The sequence below is a fragment of the Ramularia collo-cygni genome, assembly GCF_900074925.1.
Source record: "Ramularia collo-cygni strain URUG2 genome assembly, contig: RCC_scaffold23, whole genome shotgun sequence".
Classification (NCBI taxonomy): domain Eukaryota; kingdom Fungi; phylum Ascomycota; class Dothideomycetes; order Mycosphaerellales; family Mycosphaerellaceae; genus Ramularia; species Ramularia collo-cygni.
In genome coordinates this window covers 80,934-103,184 of record NW_019716277.1, presented here as the reverse complement: position 1 = coordinate 103,184, position 22,251 = coordinate 80,934, and the positions used below count along the sequence as shown (strand labels likewise).

Sequence of the window (22,251 nt, the reverse complement as noted above, 5' to 3'; positions counted from 1 at the left end):
GCAACGCGACTTTCCGCTTCACTTTGGCGCTTGGAAAAGTCCGTGCACAGATGGATCCGTACCCTACCTATGTAGATCTGCGCCCATGTCGGAGAGGCAGACCATCTTTCCCCCTTGTGATGGTCTCTCAACACCAACATGTGGCGACAGTGAGGAGACAAGCGAATGGCCATATCACTGCACGAAGAACACAGGACATTTGCTGGCGAGTCAATTGCCATCACTGTAATAATCATTTTGTATCGTTTCATTCACTCCCTCGCTCACGTCAGACGTCACACATCACGCTCCGTCTTCGGCAACTCGACAACACTCTCTACTCTTCCCTCGCCAGCCTTCTCGGCTTCGACCTTGCTGCTGAAATCATCTGTCCACACATGCGTCTTCCACTGCCTCACAGGGATGCGGTCCGCAAAGAGTCTCTCCAGCTCGGCATTTGTTCTACCTGTCGTCTCGCCCACGCAGAACCATGAGTAGGCCAGCGTGATCAAACTTCCACCGGCATAGACGAATCCCAACATTGGGCCGAGGTCCGCATCGTAGTACATGTATGGSGAGGTGAAGACCATCATCCACACGGTGAAGAAGAAGGTGCCAAGCGCACACGCTGTGATCTTGTTCCTGTTGCGTCCTACTGCCATCTCCGACGCGATGGTGTAGGAAAGCGTACCGATGGAGAAGTTGTAGAAGATGACGTTGAAGTATCTAGGTAAGTGTCAGCTTTCATTCAAGAGGGACCAGCCAGCTTGGTGGCATCAACTTACGCAAAGACGACAATGCCGATTCCGACGCCACGGCTGAAGCCCCCATCAGCATTACGAGTGGTGCCTAGACCTCCAACCGCAACAAGCGAAATAATCATGCCCATGGTGCAAACGAGACTAGATTTGGTCAGAAAAGCCTCTCTCCGCAATACCACCAAGACTGGACTCACAGGTTCGTTCTCCGGTTCATCTTGTTTCCGAACACGACTGAAAGTCCAACAGTCACAATCTGTACGACATAGATGATGGTGTTGATGGTGAATGGCTCGCCGACACCAATGGACTGCGCGAAGACGACTCCGTATCTGGCAGATATCGTCAGCAATAGCCCAGGTCTTCAACAAGCACGCAAAGTACTCACGTGTACCAGAACTGGATTCCGTTGATCTGCTGTGCGAACATGACACCGCATGCGTACAGCAGCTTCCTCCTCTCGACTGGGTCGGTCAACAAACTCGCCCAGCTGGATTCCGACTCCATCTCAAGTTCGAGCTGCAYCGCATCCTCGATGACAACGAGATCGGGCTCCGGAGAGTAGTTTGGCTTGCTACGGTTGATCTTGTTCAACGCGGCTGCGGCTGCCTCTCGACGGCCTTTGGTCATGAACCATGCCGGCGATTCGGGGATGAACGGCAGGCAGATGAGCATAGTGAGCGGCAAGATACAGAGAAGACCGACCGGGAGTCGGTAGGAGGCTGCGCCATCGATCGTCTCGGTTCCCTCTGGAGTGGACAGAGTCGTCAGTAATGAATCGTTGCAATCTCGACTTTGGTCGACTTACGGTTCACACAGGCTCCAATGAACTGTGCAATGGACTGCATGAACTGGAAGCACATGAGTGCAGGTCCACGAATCTCCTGCAAGCCACAACATTAGCATCGATCCCTTGCTGCCGACCCTGTAAACTTACAGTTGGCGCCACATCCGCAACGTAAATCAAACATGTGGCTGTGAATTGTCCAACTCCCAGTCCCACAAAGACTCTTCCGACGTAGAACAATCCTTCGATTCCATACGAGCAAAGTTGTATGATGGCACCAGCGATGATGCACAAGCTTGCACACGCAAATACAGCTCTTCGTCCAAATCTGTCGTTGATGGGAGCAGCGAGGATGGCACCGACGAATTCTCCAACATAGATGATCGAAGCGGAGACGGAAAGGAAGACTGTTCCCAATTCCCATTCCTCCGCGGAGCCAGGTGCTGTACGTTGGCCATAGTCGCGCTTGAAATGGTACATTCCCTGGATACCGGTATAGTAGATGGACTGGTACGTTCGTCAGCCCTTGCGCATCTCCATCAATGGAGATATTGCTATACATCATAACCATAGCACAGCGCACCAATCGTGGCCACGAGACAGTAGAAGATCGCCCAGCGATGCTCGCTCCAATTGATATTGAGTCCTAGGCCTCCCATTTTGGCGACGAGGACGTTGATGCTCTTCGGGTGGTTCTTGAGAGATGGCTGCCCTAGCGGGGGGATATTGCGATTGCTTTATACCAAAGTCGCGCAAAACCAAACGCGCCGCGTGCTTTGGAGCGTCCCCGTGGGGACCCACACCGGAGGCCAAAGCATTTCGACGACAGGGATGCACGTGTTGGGGCCAAACGTGGAAGTTTCTAGCGTGCAAATGCCGACTTGGCTGCATTGGACATCGAATCAAGCTCTGCTTACGATGATACTCTTTCACCATTGTAATCTTCCAACACGCAGTTCGGCCAGCTGGTATCTTCTACTTTTGAAATCTTGAGCGCTGCGTGTATCGATCTCACCATCTACTGTGGTGAAGAGTTCGGGGCCGTAGCGCGTTGGCTGGTATAGTCCGACTTGGCACGCAAGTAACATCTCATAGCGTCTTAGCTCCACAGTATAAATCTCTCGGCGGAGGAATAGGGCCGAAGAGCTCGGACGTTCTGACGTTTGTGAGAAGAGACAAGAAGTCAGCAGGTGGAGGAGCAGGGGAAGCCTGGGAAGATCCTTGGCTCGGTCCGAATAACGGTAAGTGTCGGACATACAGACGAGCATCTGCAGTTCAACAACATGAGATTGAGGACTCTTCTGCAGAACGAGCAAGCGAGTTGTGGGTGCGGGAACATCTCTCCACGTATCGCTGTGGGATTCAGCAGGGACGGACCGACTAGTTTCGCATGCTGCTGTGCAATGGGTCGTCGGCCGAGACTGTCACTCTCAGCTGCAGTCTTCCAGGCCGCGCTTCTCTCTCCACTGCGTCGAGACTCGAGAGAGGCACTCGAGACGCCGTGCCCTTCCACACGCGGCTCGCGAAGGCGCACATGTTGACCGGGGTGGGAATGTGATGTGCAGTACAAGGCGACGAGTCGATGTCTGTTGAATACCGAGACTCTTGGCCCCGGCGAAGGGAACTCCTTCTGAGAGATGGCAGGTGAAGACGTCTACAGCCAACCTCGAACTGGACCGTATGTCCGCCCCTCAAGGATTCAGAGGATGAGCATCGGACTAAGGTATCTCCAAGTGTTCCCAACCTAGACCACGGTCGATTTCCTGTCCGGTAAAAGCCGCCTGGGGAAGAACGCCTGGGGAAGGTCTTCTAGGGAGTGCCGCCGGGGGCAAGCCGTCTGCTGTGTAGGAGCACAGAAGGTGCCATTCAGTGGAGGCGACTCAAGCAGATTCCGCTCGTGGAGATCCTGGCCGCCGAGCGTTCCACACTAGTACTGTAACAGCGCGTTCCATGCCAATTCACAGGATGGAGCATGCGATGTGGTACAAGGCGAAAATGTGACCTGTCATGGCGGTCAAGTTTCACTTTCATTGATCCTAGCAGCTACAACGGAACTACCCGCCACGTACAAGGGGAGCCTCGTCTTCGCATCTTACTTTTTCATGAGCACTCTTGGAATTCGATGATTCACTACGCAACATCCACCACCGGACGTTCACTACTGAACATTTACCGCACCCAGGATGGCCGCCCAGGAACGCCCTCATAAGAGGACGTGCAGAAGGTCGTCTCTTGCAGGCAGTATCGGAGACTTGCTATCAAATGGCAAGTACAGCGATCTGGAGATCAGGTGTGATGGCAAACGATTCGAAGTCCATCGCAACATAGTCTGTGGGAGATCTACTGTAATGGACAGGGAGTGTGACGGTGGCTTCCTGGAAGCGCAGACAAGGATCATCAAACACTCCGTCTTTGACTCTTCCGCCATGGATAGGATGCTTCAGTTCATGTATCGATGTGACTATCAAATGCAGCAGGCTTGTCCCACGTTGCCGGATCCGGATGCCAGAGATGAGGATACAACTTCACAGAGCTCTCCTGTTGCATCAACCAGTGGCGAGGAGTCTGCTGTCATCTCGTCCGTGGTATGGAACGTCAAAGATGAGCTCATAGCTCATACCTACGTCTATGCTATTGCGGACTACTACGAAATGCCAGCATTACAAGATCTTGCCGCCTCAAAGTTCGCAGCTGTACAAGAAGGGGCAAATTTCCTTGGTCCCGAGGGTCTCATCGAGGTGGCGTCCATTGTCTATGCAAACACCRCCGCCGAGGCTACCGACCTGCGCCATCAGATGTTTTGGCTGGTATGGGATAATCAATGGGTGAGTCCTACCTATTGCATGGCTGCACTAGTCACTTGGGCGTACAGCATCTAGTCTCGCGAAAAGGCCTCTCTGTTGGCCCGCCGACCATTTCGACCCATGGCAAAATGCAGACACCAGGGAGAGGGCAGGTCAGCGGACGGGCCTACCGGCATTCCAACATGCTGTAGCATTGCCACGAAGCCTTGTTGATTGTCCATACGAACCAGACTGACTGGCATCATAGTCCTCATTCGAGTCTCAACTCTTTATGGATGCTCTTGCTGCTCGTCCAGAACTGCAAGAGTTTGCTGTAGAGATAATCTCAAAATCCATCACGAATCACCGAGCAGACGATCAGTCTCTCGAAGAGCAGATTGAGAGCCTGCAAGCCTCTATCGATAGGCTTGAACAATCCGACGAGATGTACGAAGTAAGCGACCGTTGTCTACGAACGAAAATCGGAAGTTTGGAGGAAATCATCGATAGGTATGAGCAAGCCGAAGTCAGAACTAGTAGCTCCATGGAAGCGCTGGAGAAGGAGCTGAATTCTAGACGTCGCGATATTCAGGATCTTACTTACTTCGCCGGCATTGAGCATTGCCGGAGTTGCGTCTCTGAAGGCAGCCTACCTCGGCAGTTCTCGTACACCTTGAAGACTCGGACTCGTAATAGGGGTTATGCTGCAATCTGCACGGGGTGTAAGAAAAGGCATACCCGCCCAGATCAAGCTTGATTTAGTTGAGTCTGTATTACTACAAGAAATCCGACTGGTGCTGTCTCCCCCCTTCTATATCTCCTGCCATCTATCACACCGGCCCTTTGCTCATTTAATGATACTCTATGCATGGGAAGTAGCCGCCGCGCAAACAGTCTTTGTACTCACGAACAGCGGGTTCGTGACAGTCTCCGAGCAAAAGATTTGGCAATGCGGTACAGCAACATTAACACCCTTACATCCATGGCAGTTAACAGTCTCCGTGACAGTCCTAACAGGACGAGGACCACAGCATCCGGTGTTCGTATCGTGGAAAGCCGTCGTGCAGGTAGCTTCGGCGCGAGCCTTGACATGAGTGGCCATAGTAGTGATGATTTTGACAGGACCCTTTGGAGTAGCCGAGGCCTTGCAAACAGTATGAGTGCGGGTGCTAGTGGGGATTGTCTTAGTGGACTGGCAGATGATGTCGCAGCGTGGGCCGGGGTTGGTTTGGATCGCACAGCCGTGACAGTCGATCGATGTGGTTGTTTCGACCGCAGGTCCTACGCAACATCCTTGATTTGGCGTGACGATGGTTGTGGTGCATTGCTTGGCGTCAATGCTGGCCAGAACTGATGTGGCCGCAGCCAGGAAGGTGAAGAGAGTAGACGCGAGCATTGTTTGACCGGTGGGTGTTGTAGAAGCGGTGTGAATGTTGTTGTTTGTAGTGTGGATGATGAGGCTCTGCAAATACTTCGGGGTCGTCATGCACCTTTTATGTACTCCGACTCGACGGGAACTTGACTCGTAGGTCTACGCTTGAGGTTGGTTTTGGCTCATTAGCTCAACACGTGGTGGTGAAAATGCTTGACATCCTTCGCGTGATCCCTTGGAGGATGTACGAAAGACACTTTGGAAAAGCGGCGTTACGATCAAGAGCCACAATCGTTACAAGCGATTTGTATGTGGCCTGGTTCCAATGCTGGATTTATCTGGAGGACTCATATTCAGGCAATCGGGAATAAAGGACCATGACACGTGGGTTGACCTACCTCAAACATCTGGCAAGCAAGTCATTTGCCGCCAAGCAAAGTCGTTTCGTGCATATCCTCGAAATGAACTCCTTCCTTCGCTCCAATGCCCGTTCTATGAAGAGAGACTTCAGTCGAAGGAGCGAATGAGTCTTGGAGAAGGCTTGGGAAGCTTAGCAAGCACGTGGAGGATGGGGAGGATGTCACGCGGCAGCCTTCATCGCTAACGCTAATTCCAGCCTGTCCTGTCGATCCATTCTTCGAGAAATGGACCCAAGAATGCTGAAAGCCTTCGGCGCAGGCTTCTTGTCCGTTCGAGTTGATGTATTGGAACGGGCAATGTGCAATACTGATCTTGTCACATTCTTTGACTCATGCAACTCTGTCGAGTGCATGATTGCGCCAGATGGCTGCTTTGCTTTACAGTGGCCTGCCCTCGTACTGCCGTGCAGCAAAGTGTCTATAAGTCTTAGCAGTCCTCGCGCGGAACTGCTTGCCGCGCCAGATGAAAAGTGTTGAAAAGCACAAAGTGGTAAGAGCAATCGCACCCATGATGTTGAAAACGTTGCCCACACCCATACCAGCGATCCAGGGATTCAGCGCGAAGACGAATATGGTGGATAGCGTATACCGGCAGAAGTTGAGCGCCGTCAACGCATCGCCAACGATTTCTGTTTGATATCAGCACGACTCTCGTCTACTGAAGCAGATCGAGACTTACCGTTGTATGCATCGAGAATGTAGGTCAACGCCAGGGATTGCAGAGGTGCAGAACCGAAGAGACACATGCCCCAAGCGATTGCTACTTGAACCCAGGACACTCCGTTTTGGAGAGAGTAWCCAAACCACCAGGCACCGCCAAGTAGAAAGGGAATGAAGGGCAGGAATAGCCAGAATCTCATCTCTGGCTCGTATATTCCTTTGTTGCGTTTTGAGAGTCGAACCACAACCAAGTCGCTAATTGGGCCGCAAATAAGCAGTCCGAGCGTACTTCCAATGACTAAAGAGTGTCAGACGTGTGGAGGTATGGCTTGTGCTGATATACTTACACGGTGCGAGACTCATTAAGCCAATCTGGTTGGCATTGAAGCTGTATCTGCAAGCGAAGATATTGTGAGTATTCGTTTTAGTGAGATTCCAAGAAGTTCTGCACCTACGGAGGGTCAAGCATAATGGTGCTGAGAGCAGTTGTCGCAACATTTGAGTATGCAAGTACAATTGCATACACGCACGAGCAGTAAAGAACACCTGGGATTCGTACGAGGATAACAAATGGCTGCCATGAGTGTCGTAAGAATTCGGACCAGCTGCCCGGAGATGATGTGAGGAGGGATAACTTTTCCAGGTACGTTTTCCTTAGGATGGTGTGGTCGATTGAAACGACACTGAGGTCGGGTGCATCTGAGCCCAGCTCAGTCACAGGAGAGTCGGATCCCTTGGCGTCTTTGTAGTCGCCTCGGTCTTTGGTCGTGTCAGGATGTATCCATTTCGATTCCTCGAATCCCAGGAAGAAAGCGATGAACTGAACCCCGAAGAAGATGGCACACCACCACCAAACCCATCTCCAACCTTGGCTAGTCGTGATGAACCCTGATGCGACTACTGCCAGATAGCTTCCAACCTGTTCTGACCACACGTAGATTGCATTCTTGAGGCCTCTCTGGTGGACGAAATAAATGTCCGCGATGGTCATCTGAATGAGCACGTTGGAAAGAGCACCTAGCCAACACTGAACAGAATTGACGCCCCACCAGTCTCCTGCAGTCATCGTTCTGGCAGCCCAAATAGAGACCGCGAGTTGGCCGACACTACTGAAGATATAGACCGGCCTGAGTCCCAGCTTGAGTGCAAACGGGATGAGCATCGGAGGTCCAAACGCCAGTGTTGCACATCCAATGGCGTATGTGTTGGTGAGAGTCGCATCACTGAAATTCAGCTCCTCGGCGAGTGGGCCCCATGTCGGCGAAGTAGCATTGATGAAAGCAGTGACCATCATCGAGTAGAAGCACGCAAGAGTGTAGTTGATGGTCTTTTGCCATCTCTTCCAGTTGAGTGGGTCGTTTGGATTGTTTGTTGGTCGCGGCTGTAATACAATCTCGGCGTCTTTGGATTCTCTTCCTAGTAGTTGAGAAAGTTTGACGGTTCCAGGTGGCCATTCCGGATCGTATGTAWCATTATGATTATCCATGCTGCTTTCTTTTTTCCAAAACTTCTGCAGAAGGCATACACAGGAGAAGGGAATGAGGAGGAACGAACTCAAAACGAAGGTCGTCTATGAGATAGCGAGCTGTATCAAGATCAGGGCATCTCCCATGCCTCGTTATCATGCAGGCACGGCACCTATTACAGCGAGCCAAGCAATCGTGCATTGTGAGTCGTGGGTCTCTGTAGATAACAAAGATACGTACCCCAAGTGGGGCGGATTACATGCCCAGTACAGTGAACGGCACCGCGTGATGATGAACGTCTATACCGCGACCGCACTCTTTGAGAACATCGCCGCTCTGCATTGGCCAAGTCGGAGCGATGTGTGACTTGATGGAGAGGCATCGGGATCCGTGACTTGGGCCCTGSTCATCGCGTTGAGGAGCGGGAGAACGATGCTGATACTATAGCCCTCGTGACGCACCTGCGGCTCATCCATGGTGGACGATGTGGGCGTGCGCGAGTCTGATATTGTGGTATGAAGGCAACATGCCAGGTGGTGAGCGAAGTTGAGAGGGCGATGCGACGACTAAAGTGGGGCTTGCAGTTCTGAAGGGTCAGGGTTGGGGTAGTGTCGGCATGACCAAGACCGGTGATCTTGAAGGTGCGARGCTGCGTTCTTTTGTGCTTGTGGTTCTATCATCCACTGGTCAACCCAATGCAACTTTTGAATGTGCCTGCTTCACTGGAACATGTCATGCACGACGAGAAGCAGAAAATGATTGGTGGCGATGCTCAAAACCTAACGTAATTTCTCAAAACCGCGTATCAAAGGAGAAGGCATGCAATGTCGGTCTGGAGAAGTGCAACAGTGACTATCACCTGATGGGTTCCTTCAAACGTCATGCGTAAGTCATCAAACATCGTTCTATATATCTCTACCGCCCAAAGTTGAACACTGGAGCCCATCTACTCATGTCTGGCTCGCAGCTACAATCCAGAGTCGTGCTTGGGGTACGGCATGGTCTTTTCAAATTCCCGCCAGTCTCTGCACGTATCACCATACGTAGAATCTGGCAGTACAGTCTTCTCTGCTTCCTCAATGAACTGCATTCCAAGTCCCTCGCCAATGTGGAAGGCAATATGGCAATGGAGAAGCCATGCACCTGCCATCGTATCAGCGTTGTGAACAAATAAAACGACCTTCAACACTGTACTCACCTGGATTGTTGGAGGGGAAAGCAATCGCTAGCCAGCCACCTCCTGGCACAGTGGCAGTATCTCGACGTGGAGGAGTGTCAAAATTGAGCTTTGCAGTTCCGTCCCAGGTACTCTTTCMCTGTCCGAGAACGAAGTAGTCATGTCCATGGAGATGGATAGGATGCGGGATTGGAGGTGCAGTGGAGAATTGCTGGATAAGGTAGTAATTCCAGCTTCCCGCCAACCCTAGTGGAAGAACGTGCATGGTATCCTCGTAGTCGGTATCTCCATCCATGATATATGAGACGGTTGGTCTACTCCAGTTGACGTTAAGATTGGTGTTGTTGATGGCCCACACGACGACAGTATCTTTATTCGGAAGAACCACACCTGTCGTTATGTTTACATCCAGTCTTTCGGCCACTGCGTCAAAGCTTCCACTCGGTACTTTCTGGACCCAATACGGTGCGAGGTTGCTAGGCTCGGTGCATCCGTTCGTGACCAATGGCCACGCAGTGGATGATGGATCAGCTACAGTGACGGTGTCGTAAGACCAGACGGCCCGACCAAAGAACCTGTTGGCAGAGAAGCAGTCCGAGGCTGGCTCGGCACGGAACCAGTAGTTGCCTGCTGTCTGGTTTGCACTGATGACGACGTCGTAGCGCTGGCCAATACCAATAAGAACCCACTCCGCCGCAAATGGTTTGATCGGAACAAAGTCCGAGGTAATGACATTCATGGTGTGGCCGTCGAGTGAGACACGCATGAATTGATCGACGGACATGTTGATCAGGCGCAAACGGTATTTCTTGCCTGTGGTCATCTTCACCTTATTGTAATTTCCCCCACCAGGGTTGTTGACTCCGTTGTTCTTATTTGTACCATTGATCAGAATGTTGTCTGCTGTGGGAGGCCCTCCGCCACTCTGTAGACTTATCATTGATTGATAGGATGTCTCGAATGCCGTGTCATAGTACCTGCATGGGCTTGTCAGCACCGTCCAACTGTCACGGTAATGTGCCGCTCACCAGTCTGTCAAAGCATATGGACCAAGATCAATGTCGTAATTTGCCGCTGCCGGGCCATGGAACACCATCGGACCAACGATACCGTCACCGTACTGGTTCGAGAAGTGTGAGTRATACCTGAGATCTCTGTTAGTGCCACCGAACGTTTGAAGATGTTCGGCTGTATTACCAAGATGTTCCGAACTGAGTGGCCTGGAACTTGTATGTATAGCTGCTGCCAGGAGCAATCGGACATTGAGTTATACCTGGGAAGATGTCAGCATGCGTCTGTCAGATGTTGTCGTTCTCCAATCATACCTGGGACGCCATCTCCCGCAACGGAGTTGAGCTGACGTACGCCGTGCCAGTGGAAAGCGGTTCCGTTATCTTGTAATTGGTTGTGTACAGTAATCTCAAGCATATCTCCCCTGAGTCCAGCGTTAGTAATCGAATGCATGCCCCTCCACAACAGACCTACCAATTCGCATTTATCACAGGACCAGGATACTGGCCATTGATAAGCATACAGAGCTTCTCGCCGTTACCATCCTGGTTACAGGTAGAGTTGGTGATCGTCAGATCATATCTGACAGTCGCACCAGTCGTTGGGTGCTTCAGATCGAAGTCGGTTGCAATGCTGTAGCCATTGCTCCAGCAGGCACGGCTAAATGCTCCATGTCTGCAAGCACTATCTGCTTGCGGTTCGCGCTCTTCGATGATCGCAAGGTCAGTACTTGTGTGTTCCAGGGGAAGTAACGCAGCAGCAGCAACAGAGACGACCGCCAACAGACTGGCGAAGAGCTTCATTGCGCTCGAAGCGTAGAAAAGGATGTGAGAATGAAGAGCAATGCGAAGAGAGAAGATGCGATGTATCAAACGATGCAGCGGTGATGAGCCCTGGGCGTCGAGCAATGAGGGACTGTGTGTGACAACAACAATGCAATCGAGGAGAGAAGGCCATGTCATATAGCTGAGCAAGCATACTTCCCTGCAGACGCTTCGATAAACGAACAGAACATCGCTCCCGAGAACTCCATACCAAGCTGTAGCCACGTGAAGCGCCAGCATACATGTTTTAGGGCAGATAATGGTCCTGTTCATTCTCCGAGTCATGGCGTACAGACACGTGTGTCCACAGTGACCGTGCGCGCCTGATTGGGATGTCCGGCTAGCCTGAATCGTACAGCACGCATCTTGATGGTCGAATAGGAAGCACGCCCAGTAATCAGGTCCGCCGCGTATGCAACTCACAGCCTTGCCACGAGCGGTGAGCCCAGTCGCTGGAACAATGTATGCAGGGATTTAGACCGGTGCTGCATGTCAGATCGCCTTGCATATCAAGAAAGAAGGGCACCACCGTATCGATGAGATGGAGTTGCCTTGAAACGGTAACGCCAGACGAACGTACATATTGAGCCCTAAGTTTAGCTGGCGAATAGGTATGATGAATGTTTTGAGCTGAAGTCAACCGCAAGGTTTGCAAGCGAGACAAGCGAGTCTAAATCTGGTTCGCCAAGGCCAGGCTTCCGACCTACCTTATCCTCCCCTCGCTCGTCCCCGTCGTCAATCTCCCTCCCGCTATCAAGACAAATAACGAAAACTCTCATCCTCAATGCAGCAGCTTGCAGTCTCGGCCTATATGACCAGGACCAGGGTGCCCGGTACATATGAGATGGGATGATCTGAGGCCATCAGACGAAACCGCATGGCCGACAGTCCCGTCCTGTGGGACGGGTCCGCTCCACCGCGTGAAGAGGGCATGGATACTATCCTATGCGGCGGGTCTATCATTAGTCACTACTGTAGTTCACCGGTCCGCTCCATCTGGCCCGCCAGCTCCCATCTCCGCGCGCCTCGCACCCTCGTCCTCATCCTTCGCTATACGACGTGCCTTCGCCTTCGGTACCGTTAAACATCCGGTCCAGCGTTGGCAGATTACGTGCGCAGTTCCCACCTGCCGCGAGTTCCGATCGGCGTATAGGTGCTGGCTAACTTTGGATGATAGCCCTTGGCTCCGGGATCCCGCGTGGAAAGGCGTCTACCGCAACTCGCGCCGAGCAAAGCTGAGATGTGGCCCCCTGCCGGTCATGCTGTGCAACATACCTTACGGTCACGTATTGTCTTGCCATCGTCATCACTCAGTGCTATCCCAGAGGCCAATACCCGGAGAACTTCATTGCGCTTTTACGCCACTACTTGGTATGTGAGGTCCAGAAGGCTGCAGTGGAGCATAAATCCCGCAAGACCCTCATCGAAGAAGACTGCGACATGCGAATACGATGTCATCCATGGTMCAAAGGTTCGCCACGAAGATAATGTCGCATAATCGCCATCCGAAAGGCACCAGTTCTCTTAGCAATCGCTGAAGATGACAACAATTCACCTGTCCGCTCCATCTCGCGCGCGTCTTGCCCTCACCACAAGCAGCGCGGTGCCGATGATGAGGATGCGAAGTGGACCGAAGGCAAGTACTAGTTGGTATCCCAGAGATGCAAAATGCCTGCGAATTGCTATACTGCGCTCTGTCGATCTGTTGGAAGCTGCAACCCTGCCTTCCACGTGCCTGCTTTGATCTGTGGCTTGGTAGACTTGATCGCCATCGTGGAGGTGGGTCCGATTCCAACTTCGCCCCGTGAGCCTGATGAGATTGCTAAGCTCTACACTCTATAGGGCACGCTGCCTGATTCTCAGGATCGCAACGCCAGCACAGAGCTCCACAGCCATACTATACATAGCGCACGTCGTATTCTTGCTATCGCGTGGAGACAAGATGCTGCCAAAAGCCCACACAAAAACCCATCAAAGGAATGCTGACCGTGACATTGCAGCATGCAACATCGCTAATGCAGTAAGCCTATATTTCCCGCACGAGGAAGCATTGTCGAAAAAGGTCGGATCCATGTCGAAGCGTATGCTGTTAGCGCTGGATTGGCCGCAATCCCTGCTTCAGAGCCCTGCGCAGCCTGGAATTCGGGTCGCTGCCACGACTCGTGCATGATCAGGGATCACGGACAATTAATAGTACGACCATCGGCTCACCTGTCTCCACCGCATCTGGCATGGACCAACCGCTTGGGTGGCCTTTTTTCGAATCGATTATCGCCGGCTTCGATCAGGCTCTCGTAGTCGCATGTGCATTCACCGTTATCGCTTGGCACTTGCCTTGTAGCGAGGGCAGACTTTGCCTGGTGCTGGTATGCCCGGGGTAGTATGGTGCGTAAGTGCGATACGGACATACGACATCGATGGTATGAAGGAGCGTGATGGTCTGTGTGCGAGCTGCGCCGAGCGCGTTCCATCATAAGAACTATCTCTATCCCCTTCCAGGTAAATTGAAATATCTTCTTTCAGTCATCAGCCACCCCAGTTCCTCACACCCACAATGCATTCTATAACAACCCTCATCACTTTGGCTATGGGCCTGCTCTCCGTGGGTGCGGTCGTTCATGGATGCGAGTCCCACGGAGTTGATTTCCAAAACGGCGGCGGCCCTTACTTCCAAAACCAAACGTCTCTGGAGCCATTTAGTTTCGTATCGATCTATGAGAGTGGGTAGCCACCAACAACGCATGTCATGTTCCGCCAGACTAATGCGAAGACCAGAATGTGAGGCAGACGTAGCGACGAATATCCTTGTAAGTCAAAATGAATTATGGAAGACATACATCGTTTCTTTGCATTGGAGGTTGTTCAGACCCACAGAGTCCTCACGAGCATTCCAGCGCTCATAAGGACTCTGTTCACTCTGAACTTGGCCCTTGGTCACGCATGAATGACTTCCGATGCGAAGAGACGCTGCAGAGCATGTCTCAAGACCTCCATGCAGCTTTCCAACATCGAGATACTTGCTTACCTTCGTTACTTTGCTTTAGGTGGATCCCGTAGGCGACGAATATCTGTGTAGCGACACTCCTCTTCAACCCGACGATACCAATCAGATGTCAACTTGCCCGTTGGTAAAGAACGAGATGTTCTCCGGACGCTGGGCTGTACTCATTCTATCGAACAATGGAGAAGCAGAGCCCGTCGGTTTTGAGCGAGAGTTTGACTTAATTGTGGGAAAACCGGTCACCACAACCTTCACTCCCACGATCTCGGTAAGTCTCATCCATTCGACTATCGTCTATAGCTACGACTTATACTGTTCAAGGTGACTGTGACTAGCACGCCAATTTCGACCACAACAAGTACTACCAAGACAATAACGACCAACACCGTGACGAGGACTACAACTTTGCCCAAGAAGACCATAGCTCCTACCAAGACCATCAAACCAGCTCCCGTTTTCACGACCAAAGTCTTCGGACCGACCGTCAAGATAACTGCGACAGAATTCAAGCCAGTCATCTCAACCAAGACGTTAACCAAGACATGCAAAGTCTCTACGCAAACAAAGAAAGATCCAACATTGACATGGCGCCCAACATCGCTCCCCACAGCCCTTTCCGGCATCGCACGCGAGCTCTCTCTGACCCAAGGCCGCGACACATCTCTCGCCCGTCGCGTCCCAGCCGATCGCAAGCAAAGAATCTCCGAGCGCAAAGCTCGCATCGCCGCAGAAGCCAACGCCAACGCCAATGCACACATCAACAAGCGCGGCCTGGACTCTGCCACTTTCACCATCACCGCCACCAATCCCGCCGATTGGATCACTTCCACCTCTGTTGCTTTGGCGCCTACCTCCACCATCACTAGTACATACGTCTCTACCATTACGCAAGTCACTACGTCCATCTCGACTGTTTACTCTGGCACAAAGACGATCCCTACAAAGTATATTACATTGCCCACGGAGACGATTACGAAATTCAAACCTACAATCTTTACTACGACTGTTGCGACTATTACAAAGAGTCCTACTTTCACCGTAACGGTTCCTAAGAATGATCCCGCGGCTACGAAAGCGTGTAAGATCAAGGGCGGTCATATGGTTGAGGCGAAGTAATGCAAGTCGCTCTTTATACAATGGTGTCAAGTTGAGGGACAGAGAGCTCGCTGATGATGACGATGTCTTTGACGATGTAACGAATGAGGCCAGACTCTTCCCAGATGAGACGAGGAAATGGAGTTGGTTGGTCAGTCAGGATGTCAGCGATATATAATTCATGACGATAACGATGGATATGATTAAATGCATGAGATAGATCGATATACATGACCTCGCCGCCATGGCATACACTTTCCAGCTTCTCAGATATAGCGCAACGACCAGATGTCACGATGTTTTTCAGAATAAGTGTGAGACTCTGTTTAGACTGAATCCTCCACGACGTCGCATTCGAAGCTTCAATCATTAATCACGAGAGAAGCGTTAAGCAGTATTTACGTACCGCGTATTACCATCAGACACATCATCAAGTGTCTCCATCTCAACAAACACATTCCATCAGCCAACAACGCCCATCACCTGCTTATATCTCTCGAACGCGCCAATCCCCACCTCCGCAACCCCATCCCTCATCTCAACATCCACACTACCAACCTCGAATCCCCCGGGCCTAATAGCCAACTCTTCAATTTCCCTCTTCAATACCCTCCCCATCTCCACCATCGCAACCCTCTCCTCAAGCCCCATGACTCTCTCCACATCCCTCATTCCTTCCAATCCAACACTCAATCGAGCCATAATCCCCGCTCCCTCACGAGCATATCGCTTGCCAATATTCATAGTGATCAATCTTGCAAAATCGGCAAAGACGCCGCCTCCTTGAGCCCATCCTGCTGGTTCTTCGGAGAATGTCTCGAGGAGAGCTTTCAGCTGACCATAGTCTTCTTCGATGATGGCTTTGGGGCCCAAAGTCTCGCATACAACGCCGTGAGCCGCGTCCACGGCACCCGCTTGGAGGAGATATTGACATTGCAGCCAGGGATTGTCTAGTTCAGCGCGGGCGTGTTGTGCCTTGGCGGACCAGAGAAGTTCGGCTGGAACGAGATTCTCGCGGTTGAGAACGTCGAATGCGTCGACAGTTCCCGCGGGAGTGGCACCTGCTTCGGGAATGTTTCCGCCATTGCGGTAGAGCAGAGCGGTGACTGCTCTGGTGCGAGTGTCGGCATAGCGGAGGTGGAGCAATACCCAAGTTGCAGTCATGAACTGCCCGGCGGATTCAAGCTCGGTGGCGAAGCCGAAAGTGAGTTGATCGAGCTTCTCGTCTGGGAGGGCAGAGCAAAGACCCTTTGCGCGGAGCTGTGTGGCGAGTTGCCAAGCGAGACGGGAGTTGACTGCGCTGCCAGAGACAGTCTTTGGATCGAAGACTGAAGATGGGTCGAAGTCGACAGAGCGGGACGTCGAGAGACGGAGGAGGCCCATGAGCGCATCTTCTCTGCCATTTGCGTCCCCGTTAACTGCCCAAGATGGCACAGGTAGCACAAGCTCAATCCCGTCAGCCAATGCAGCAGAGTACGCCTTCACTGCATCTCCTAGCTGCTCGTGACCACCGAAGAAAATTCGCAGTCCCAGGCTCTGCAGCCAGGTCAGACCAAAGCGTTCCGCAATGCAGAACTCCTTGGCGCGGTTCTCAGCTGTGCCCTTCTTTCCGGCAACAACACACACCTCACCTGCAAGGATAGAGTAAAGAGCGCGCGTCTCATCGGAGAACTCAGCCCAGTCGTTTCGGTCTCGCCACGCAGTGATCTGCTCTTGCATCAATTGACGACYCTGCTCATTGCCAGGAAGCTGTGCAATAAGTGTCGCGAGTTTGAAGTCCTTGCCGGCCACCAGCGCATCGCAGGCAGCAGGAACATCGTTCTTGGTCAAGTATAGTAATGCCTGCTCTTCCGGGGTTCTCGCGAGCGCAAGTTRCTCATCAAGACCAGCCTGGACAAATGAAGACCACAAAGTAGAGAAGGCGTCCTTGCGCAAGCGAGGCTCAAATTGTGCAATGAGATCCTCGGTCATATCATCCAAAGACAGGAGCCGCTCCACGGGATCGAACAAGTGGCCAGCGAGATTCCAGATGGCTTGCTCACGGCTGTCGCTTGAGATGTGAGCATAATCAACGAAGCTGGCTGCAGCAGATGTGTTGGCACGAGGAAAGCCACTGGCCGGATCGACAACTGTCATGTCCTTCTGCCCAGTCAGAGTTTGTGTGTTAATGTCCGCTCCAGGCACCCATTTCGCGAATCGAACTTCTTTGTGCTCGCTGACCAAGGGCTGCAGTGCCGTAGTGAGAGGCTCCGAGACCTGCTGCGTCGAACCGTCGACCGAGTAGACAAGAATGCCGCTGTTGGCGAAGGAAGGCTTCATGGTGTCGTGAAAAGCAGCGTCCTCAGAGGACATGTCACCGGCGGTTGAAGGCTGTTGCTTCTTGAGATAAGGTTTCTATTTTCAGTGGATTCAGCTATGTACTTTAAATCGACAGTGGTTTGTGCATGAGTGCAGGTGAGGTGATGGAACGCCCAAAGTGAGTTCCAACAGTTCCTCCAACACAGCCTTGCGCTTATGGGTATTTTGGGATAGGATGTGAACAGTGATATCAGGTGTCAAACAAAGCGTGAGGGGATTGGTCATACCTCGAACGATCTCTCAGCAGCAAAGCCGTTTTTGCCGCTCTTCTCCTGTGACCACAGCGAGTTCATAATGTCCATCGAGGTGCGAAAAGCCTGACTCTTGCCCATGTCTGCCGGTGCGATCTGCATTGTACTGGCGCCAAATCCGACTTTCTTTGCACTCTTCTGAGCAAGATAGCTCTGACCAAGTGCACTTCGACCAAGCATGCTTCGCTTGAACGGGGTGGCGCTGGAATCTTCCTGCGGCTCGTTGAGCGCCTGGGCGCTCTTTTGAATTTCTCGGAGGTACTGGCGGTCGCGTTTCTTCGGGCTCATGGTTCGCTGGAGTTGATCTTCCCAAGTCTCTGTCGCAATTTTCTGAGGCGAGGCAAATGCAGAAGCACGAGCAGTAGGCTTGAGGATTGATCTGAGAAGTTTCGGCTCTTCAGGCATGAAAGAGCCGGGAAGCTCAGTTTCTGATTCGTTCTGCAATCCCTCAGTAATTTGGACAGCGCCGGCGTGTTCATCAAGCATACTGGATTGAAAGCGCTCATAGGCTTGAGGAGATGGCGGCTGCACAGCTCCACCAGGTGACGCAAATGGATCCTCCTCTGCGTTACCAAGGCCGCCGGACATCACAAAATCTCCATTGCTATCCTCGTCCGCACTTGGATCGTCATAGTCATAAGAGATGTGGGACTCGTCGAAGCCGCCGGGTATGTGCGTGCCCGTGGCACTGGAGATTGAACGCTGGTTGATCTTGAACTCGAATGTGTCGTCAACTTCGCCGGTGCCAGTACCGCCGGTCTCGATACTCTGCATGGTATCGTCGTCTTGGCCAGGAGTGGCAGGTGCATCACTTAAGCCACTGGAATTCTGCTCATCTTCCATGTTCATCGTAGTCTCGTCGTCATCAGAATCATCGAGCTCGTATGTGGTGAAGTGCTCAACGGAGAACGACCACGTGCCGGTCTCAGCATCGTAATCGAGGAATTTGGTTCCTCCGGTCTTCTTGAGGCGGCGTACGTGCTTGTCGTAAGCTGGGCCGCTGTTGGCCATGATGACCTTTCTTCCACCGTGACTCTTGGGCCATGAATTCTCGAGGAAAATCTTGCTTGGGACGTTCAAGCCCTTGCCACGGGCAGGCTTGGCAGCTTCATTTGGATAGACTGTCGCAGACCGCGGCTTCAGGTGCACAATGCCCTTGCCATTGTCGTGTCCACAAATCTCGTCTAAGTMAGTGGTGCTGAGATCGCATGCACTGAATTCAATGCGGCCGACACCAGTACGACCAACCACGATACCATCCAACTTCTTCAGGGTCTCGCGTCCCATGTTTTTCAGGTCCTTGATCGAAGGCTTGGTCCAGTAGTCGCCAATCTCGATCTCTCTGGTGAGATCAGGCTCCGTGGGCCGCATGCCAGGAGCCGAAGTTGGGCGCCGCTGTTCACCGTCCTCGTGCACAGTGGAAAGAGGTCCACCATTGGTTTGTACCATTTCGGGAGCTCCGTTGGTGGAAGTCTTGCCGTTGGCTCGGAACAAAGAGCTCGGAGAATCGCTCTCTTCCGACACCTCCGTTCGCACCAAGGCATTGGTGTCAGCCGGCTCGGCGTCCGATGCTCGAGTGTTCTCGTCAAAGCTGACCTTCTTGCCCAAAGCAGGAGCGTCGTTCTCACGAGCCGCCTCAAGCTGCCGATGCTCAGGCTGTCTCTGATCTGTGGGGGGRGAGAACAGCTCATGACGAAGGCTGCGATCAATTGTCAACTTGCGCATGTTGCCGGAGTTGAGGTAGCGGCTAGAAGCACTGCCTGGAGTGGGGCGAAGCAAGCTTTCCCCTTCTCGAGAGCTGCTATCGCTTGTTCGTAGGTWGTTCATGGACATGCTCTTGGCAAGTCTGCTGGTGAGAGCACTACCGAGACTGCCCGTTGGCTTCAGCAGGCTGCTGGCTTGTGGAGTAACGCTGACGGAGTAAGCAGAACCAGGAGTGCCATATGTAGAGTAGCTGAATCCGTAGCCTGGGTTGCGGCCGACCACGCTCGCTCTGGGTGTGTAGATGGGCGAGTTCATGCGGGTGCTGGAAAGCAAGCTTTGTGTCTTGGAAGGAGTGGGCTTTGCTCCTGCAAGGGGTGTGGCGAGAGGTCCAACAGGAGTGGAGGCTGTTGCCAGGGACGAGAAGAGTTGATCGTTGCCGTAAGGTGAGATGGTCAAGTTTGCATGAAGCTGGTTGGGCTGGTTCGCGTTGGTGCTCTGGTTGAACGAAGATCCGAACATCGAGTTGTTGTTCGGTTGTTGATTCTGATTGTTCCCTCCCAAACTGCCGAAGAGGCTGCCAYCACCTCCGGGTTGAGACGGCTGGTTGTTGTTCGCACCAAATAAGCTCGTGCTGGAATTGGTCTGGCCACCAAAAAGTGAACCTGTTGCTGGCTTGTTCTGGGAGTTTCCAAATAGGCCTCCAGAGTTGTTGGTTCCCCCAAACAGACTGTTGGTGTTGGACGGTTGTTGATTATWGTTGCCACCGAAAAGTCCCGTTCCTCCCGTATTTGTATTTCCTCCAAAGAGTGATCCGGATGGCTTTGGTTGATTGGAGCCAAAAAGGCTGCCGGTGTTATTGTTGTTATTGTTGTTTCCAGTTGAAGCGCCAAACAGACTTGTGGTTTGTTGTGGTTGGCTAGGCTGGGTTCCAGAGCCTCCTCCAAAGAGAGATCCCCCTGTATTGGCAGTCGATGAGCCGAACAAGCCTCCTGTTGCAGGCTTCGCAGCGCCAAAGAGTGAACCAGCGTTGTTGTTTGTGGTAGAAGCTCCAAAGGGATTACTGGACGGCTGGGAAGCACCACCACTACCACCGCCACCACCACCGAACAGCCCGCCTCCAGTGTTATTCGTGTTGTTGCCCGTGTTTCCGAACAACGAGCCGGTGTTTGTAGTGTTGTTGGTGTTGTTGTTGGTACCAAAGGGGTTAGAAGCTGCACCGCTGTTTCCGAATCCACCGCCGAATGCAGGCTTATTCTGCGTTGAATTGTTGTTTCCAAAAAGCGACCCAGTGTTGTTTGCGGCAGCGGTATTCCCGAACGCAGAGCCTGATCCCCCACCAAAGATGCCACCCGTGCTTCCCGAAGTTCCCCCTCCCCCAAAGGCGTTTGTCGATGGAGCTGCTGAAGAACCGAAAAGGCCACCCGTTGATGGCTTGTTGGCATTACCGAAAAGCCCACCGCCCGCGTTACTTCCGAACGCCCCGGTAGTTGCTGTAGTGTTGTTGTTACCACCAAAGCCACCAAACGTATTGGTATTGGCCGCAGGAGCACCTCCGAATAAGCCTGTAGATGGAGTGGAAGCAGTGTTGTTGCCAAATGTAGAAGCATTTGCGGTGCCACCAAAGCCGGTGTTCTGGCCAAATTGACCAGCCTGACCATTGGAATTCCCAACCTTTCGACCTTGTAAGTAGTCTTCGACTCGAAGTTCCTCGAAGCTCTTGTTTTTGTATGGCTCCTGGAATGTGATTGACTGATAGTGAGACACCACGCTCCCGCTTGGCTCCCGCTCGGTCCAGGGCTGGAATGGAGCCGAGCCAGTACCCGTGTTGCTGGTTACAGCATTGTTTGAGGCGCCAAACGCAGGAGTGGTGGCCGAGCCGGAAGAGAATGGATTGCCTGAACTGCCAGCATTGTTCCCAAATGCGCCAGTAGTAGCAGCACCTCCAAAGCCTCCAAAGCCCGTTGATGCTGGCTTTGCTGTGGATCCAAAAAGTCCTGAAAACAATTAACATTTCCCTCATGTTGCACATCTGAGTGAGAAGTGAGTGACAGCTTGTATGCTCCATTTCTGTATGGCATTGCAAGCTGCCCCGCCTCTATTCTCACAGACACAAGAACTTACCTCCGCCGCCGCCGCCGCCGAATCCTGTGCTCGTATTGCCTCCGCTCCCAAATCCCCCGAAGCCGCCTCCTGTGGTATTCGAATTGTTTGATCCAAACGCGCTCGCATTGCTCGTCGCTGGCTGAGCACCAAAGGTTGTAGCCGGCTTGGCTGCGCCAAATGTTGAAGCTCCACTCCCAAACCCACCCGACCCGAACCCTCCTGACGTTGTTGTTGTTTGATTTCCTCCAAAGATTGACGGTTGAGATGCTGGGGTGTTGTTGGATGTTCCAAAGCCCGTGGACCCAAATCCGCCAGCATTGTTGCTAAAAAACCCCGACATTGTTTCGATTGTGCTTTGACAGCGCGGAGTTGGGTGAAAAGCGCGCGCTCTTGCGCCGGTGATGGATGTTCTTCCCCTTCAGCAGGTGATGGATGGAAGGTGTCTGGACGGAGAAGTGGGCGTCAGTGTCCAACTTCAAATTTGGTGGAAGAGAAGTCGCGTA

The 22,251-nt window shown here is 52.5% G+C and overlaps 7 protein-coding genes; 3 read left to right on the top strand and 4 right to left on the bottom strand.

Moving 5' to 3' along the window:
- Positions 1–275: 275 nt before the first annotated feature.
- RCC_10561 (probable transporter (major facilitator superfamily)) lies at positions 276–2,183 on the bottom strand (the record flags this gene model as incomplete). XM_023775788.1 has 7 exons in its annotated part: positions 276–705; positions 765–881; positions 935–1,069; positions 1,126–1,486; positions 1,546–1,621; positions 1,675–2,031; positions 2,085–2,183. The coding sequence occupies 7 exons, from the start codon at positions 2,181–2,183 to the stop codon at positions 276–278; spliced, it is 1,575 nt and encodes a 524-aa protein (XP_023631556.1).
- A 1,767-nt stretch (positions 2,184–3,950) lies between these two features.
- RCC_10560 (uncharacterized protein) lies at positions 3,951–5,064 on the top strand (the record flags this gene model as incomplete). XM_023775787.1 has 2 exons in its annotated part: positions 3,951–4,349; positions 4,576–5,064. 2 exons carry the CDS (start codon positions 3,951–3,953, stop codon positions 5,062–5,064), a joined length of 888 nt encoding a protein of 295 aa, XP_023631555.1.
- A 1,412-nt stretch (positions 5,065–6,476) lies between these two features.
- Positions 6,477–8,244, bottom strand: RCC_10559 (related to synaptic vesicle transporter SVOP and related transporters (major facilitator superfamily); the record flags this gene model as incomplete). XM_023775786.1 has 4 exons in its annotated part: positions 6,477–6,727; positions 6,778–7,056; positions 7,106–7,152; positions 7,214–8,244. The coding sequence occupies 4 exons, from the start codon at positions 8,242–8,244 to the stop codon at positions 6,477–6,479; spliced, it is 1,608 nt and encodes a 535-aa protein (XP_023631554.1).
- A 947-nt stretch (positions 8,245–9,191) lies between these two features.
- On the bottom strand, positions 9,192–11,215 carry RCC_10558 (related to laccase precursor; the record flags this gene model as incomplete). XM_023775785.1 has 6 exons in its annotated part: positions 9,192–9,367; positions 9,423–10,378; positions 10,430–10,546; positions 10,599–10,674; positions 10,727–10,836; positions 10,887–11,215. The coding sequence occupies 6 exons, from the start codon at positions 11,213–11,215 to the stop codon at positions 9,192–9,194; spliced, it is 1,764 nt and encodes a 587-aa protein (XP_023631553.1).
- An 860-nt stretch (positions 11,216–12,075) lies between these two features.
- Positions 12,076–12,615, top strand: RCC_10557 (uncharacterized protein; the record flags this gene model as incomplete). XM_023775784.1 has 2 exons in its annotated part: positions 12,076–12,347; positions 12,414–12,615. 2 exons carry the CDS (start codon positions 12,076–12,078, stop codon positions 12,613–12,615), a joined length of 474 nt encoding a protein of 157 aa, XP_023631552.1.
- Positions 12,616–13,790: 1,175 nt separating this feature from the next.
- On the top strand, positions 13,791–15,353 carry RCC_10556 (uncharacterized protein; the record flags this gene model as incomplete). XM_023775783.1 has 4 exons in its annotated part: positions 13,791–13,956; positions 14,012–14,043; positions 14,281–14,505; positions 14,559–15,353. The coding sequence occupies 4 exons, from the start codon at positions 13,791–13,793 to the stop codon at positions 15,351–15,353; spliced, it is 1,218 nt and encodes a 405-aa protein (XP_023631551.1).
- Positions 15,354–15,794: 441 nt separating this feature from the next.
- Positions 15,795–22,088, bottom strand: RCC_10555 (uncharacterized protein; the record flags this gene model as incomplete). XM_023775782.1 has 3 exons in its annotated part: positions 15,795–17,726; positions 17,918–21,639; positions 21,767–22,088. 3 exons carry the CDS (start codon positions 22,086–22,088, stop codon positions 15,795–15,797), a joined length of 5,976 nt encoding a protein of 1,991 aa, XP_023631550.1.
- Between the last annotated feature and the right edge of the window lie 163 nt (positions 22,089–22,251).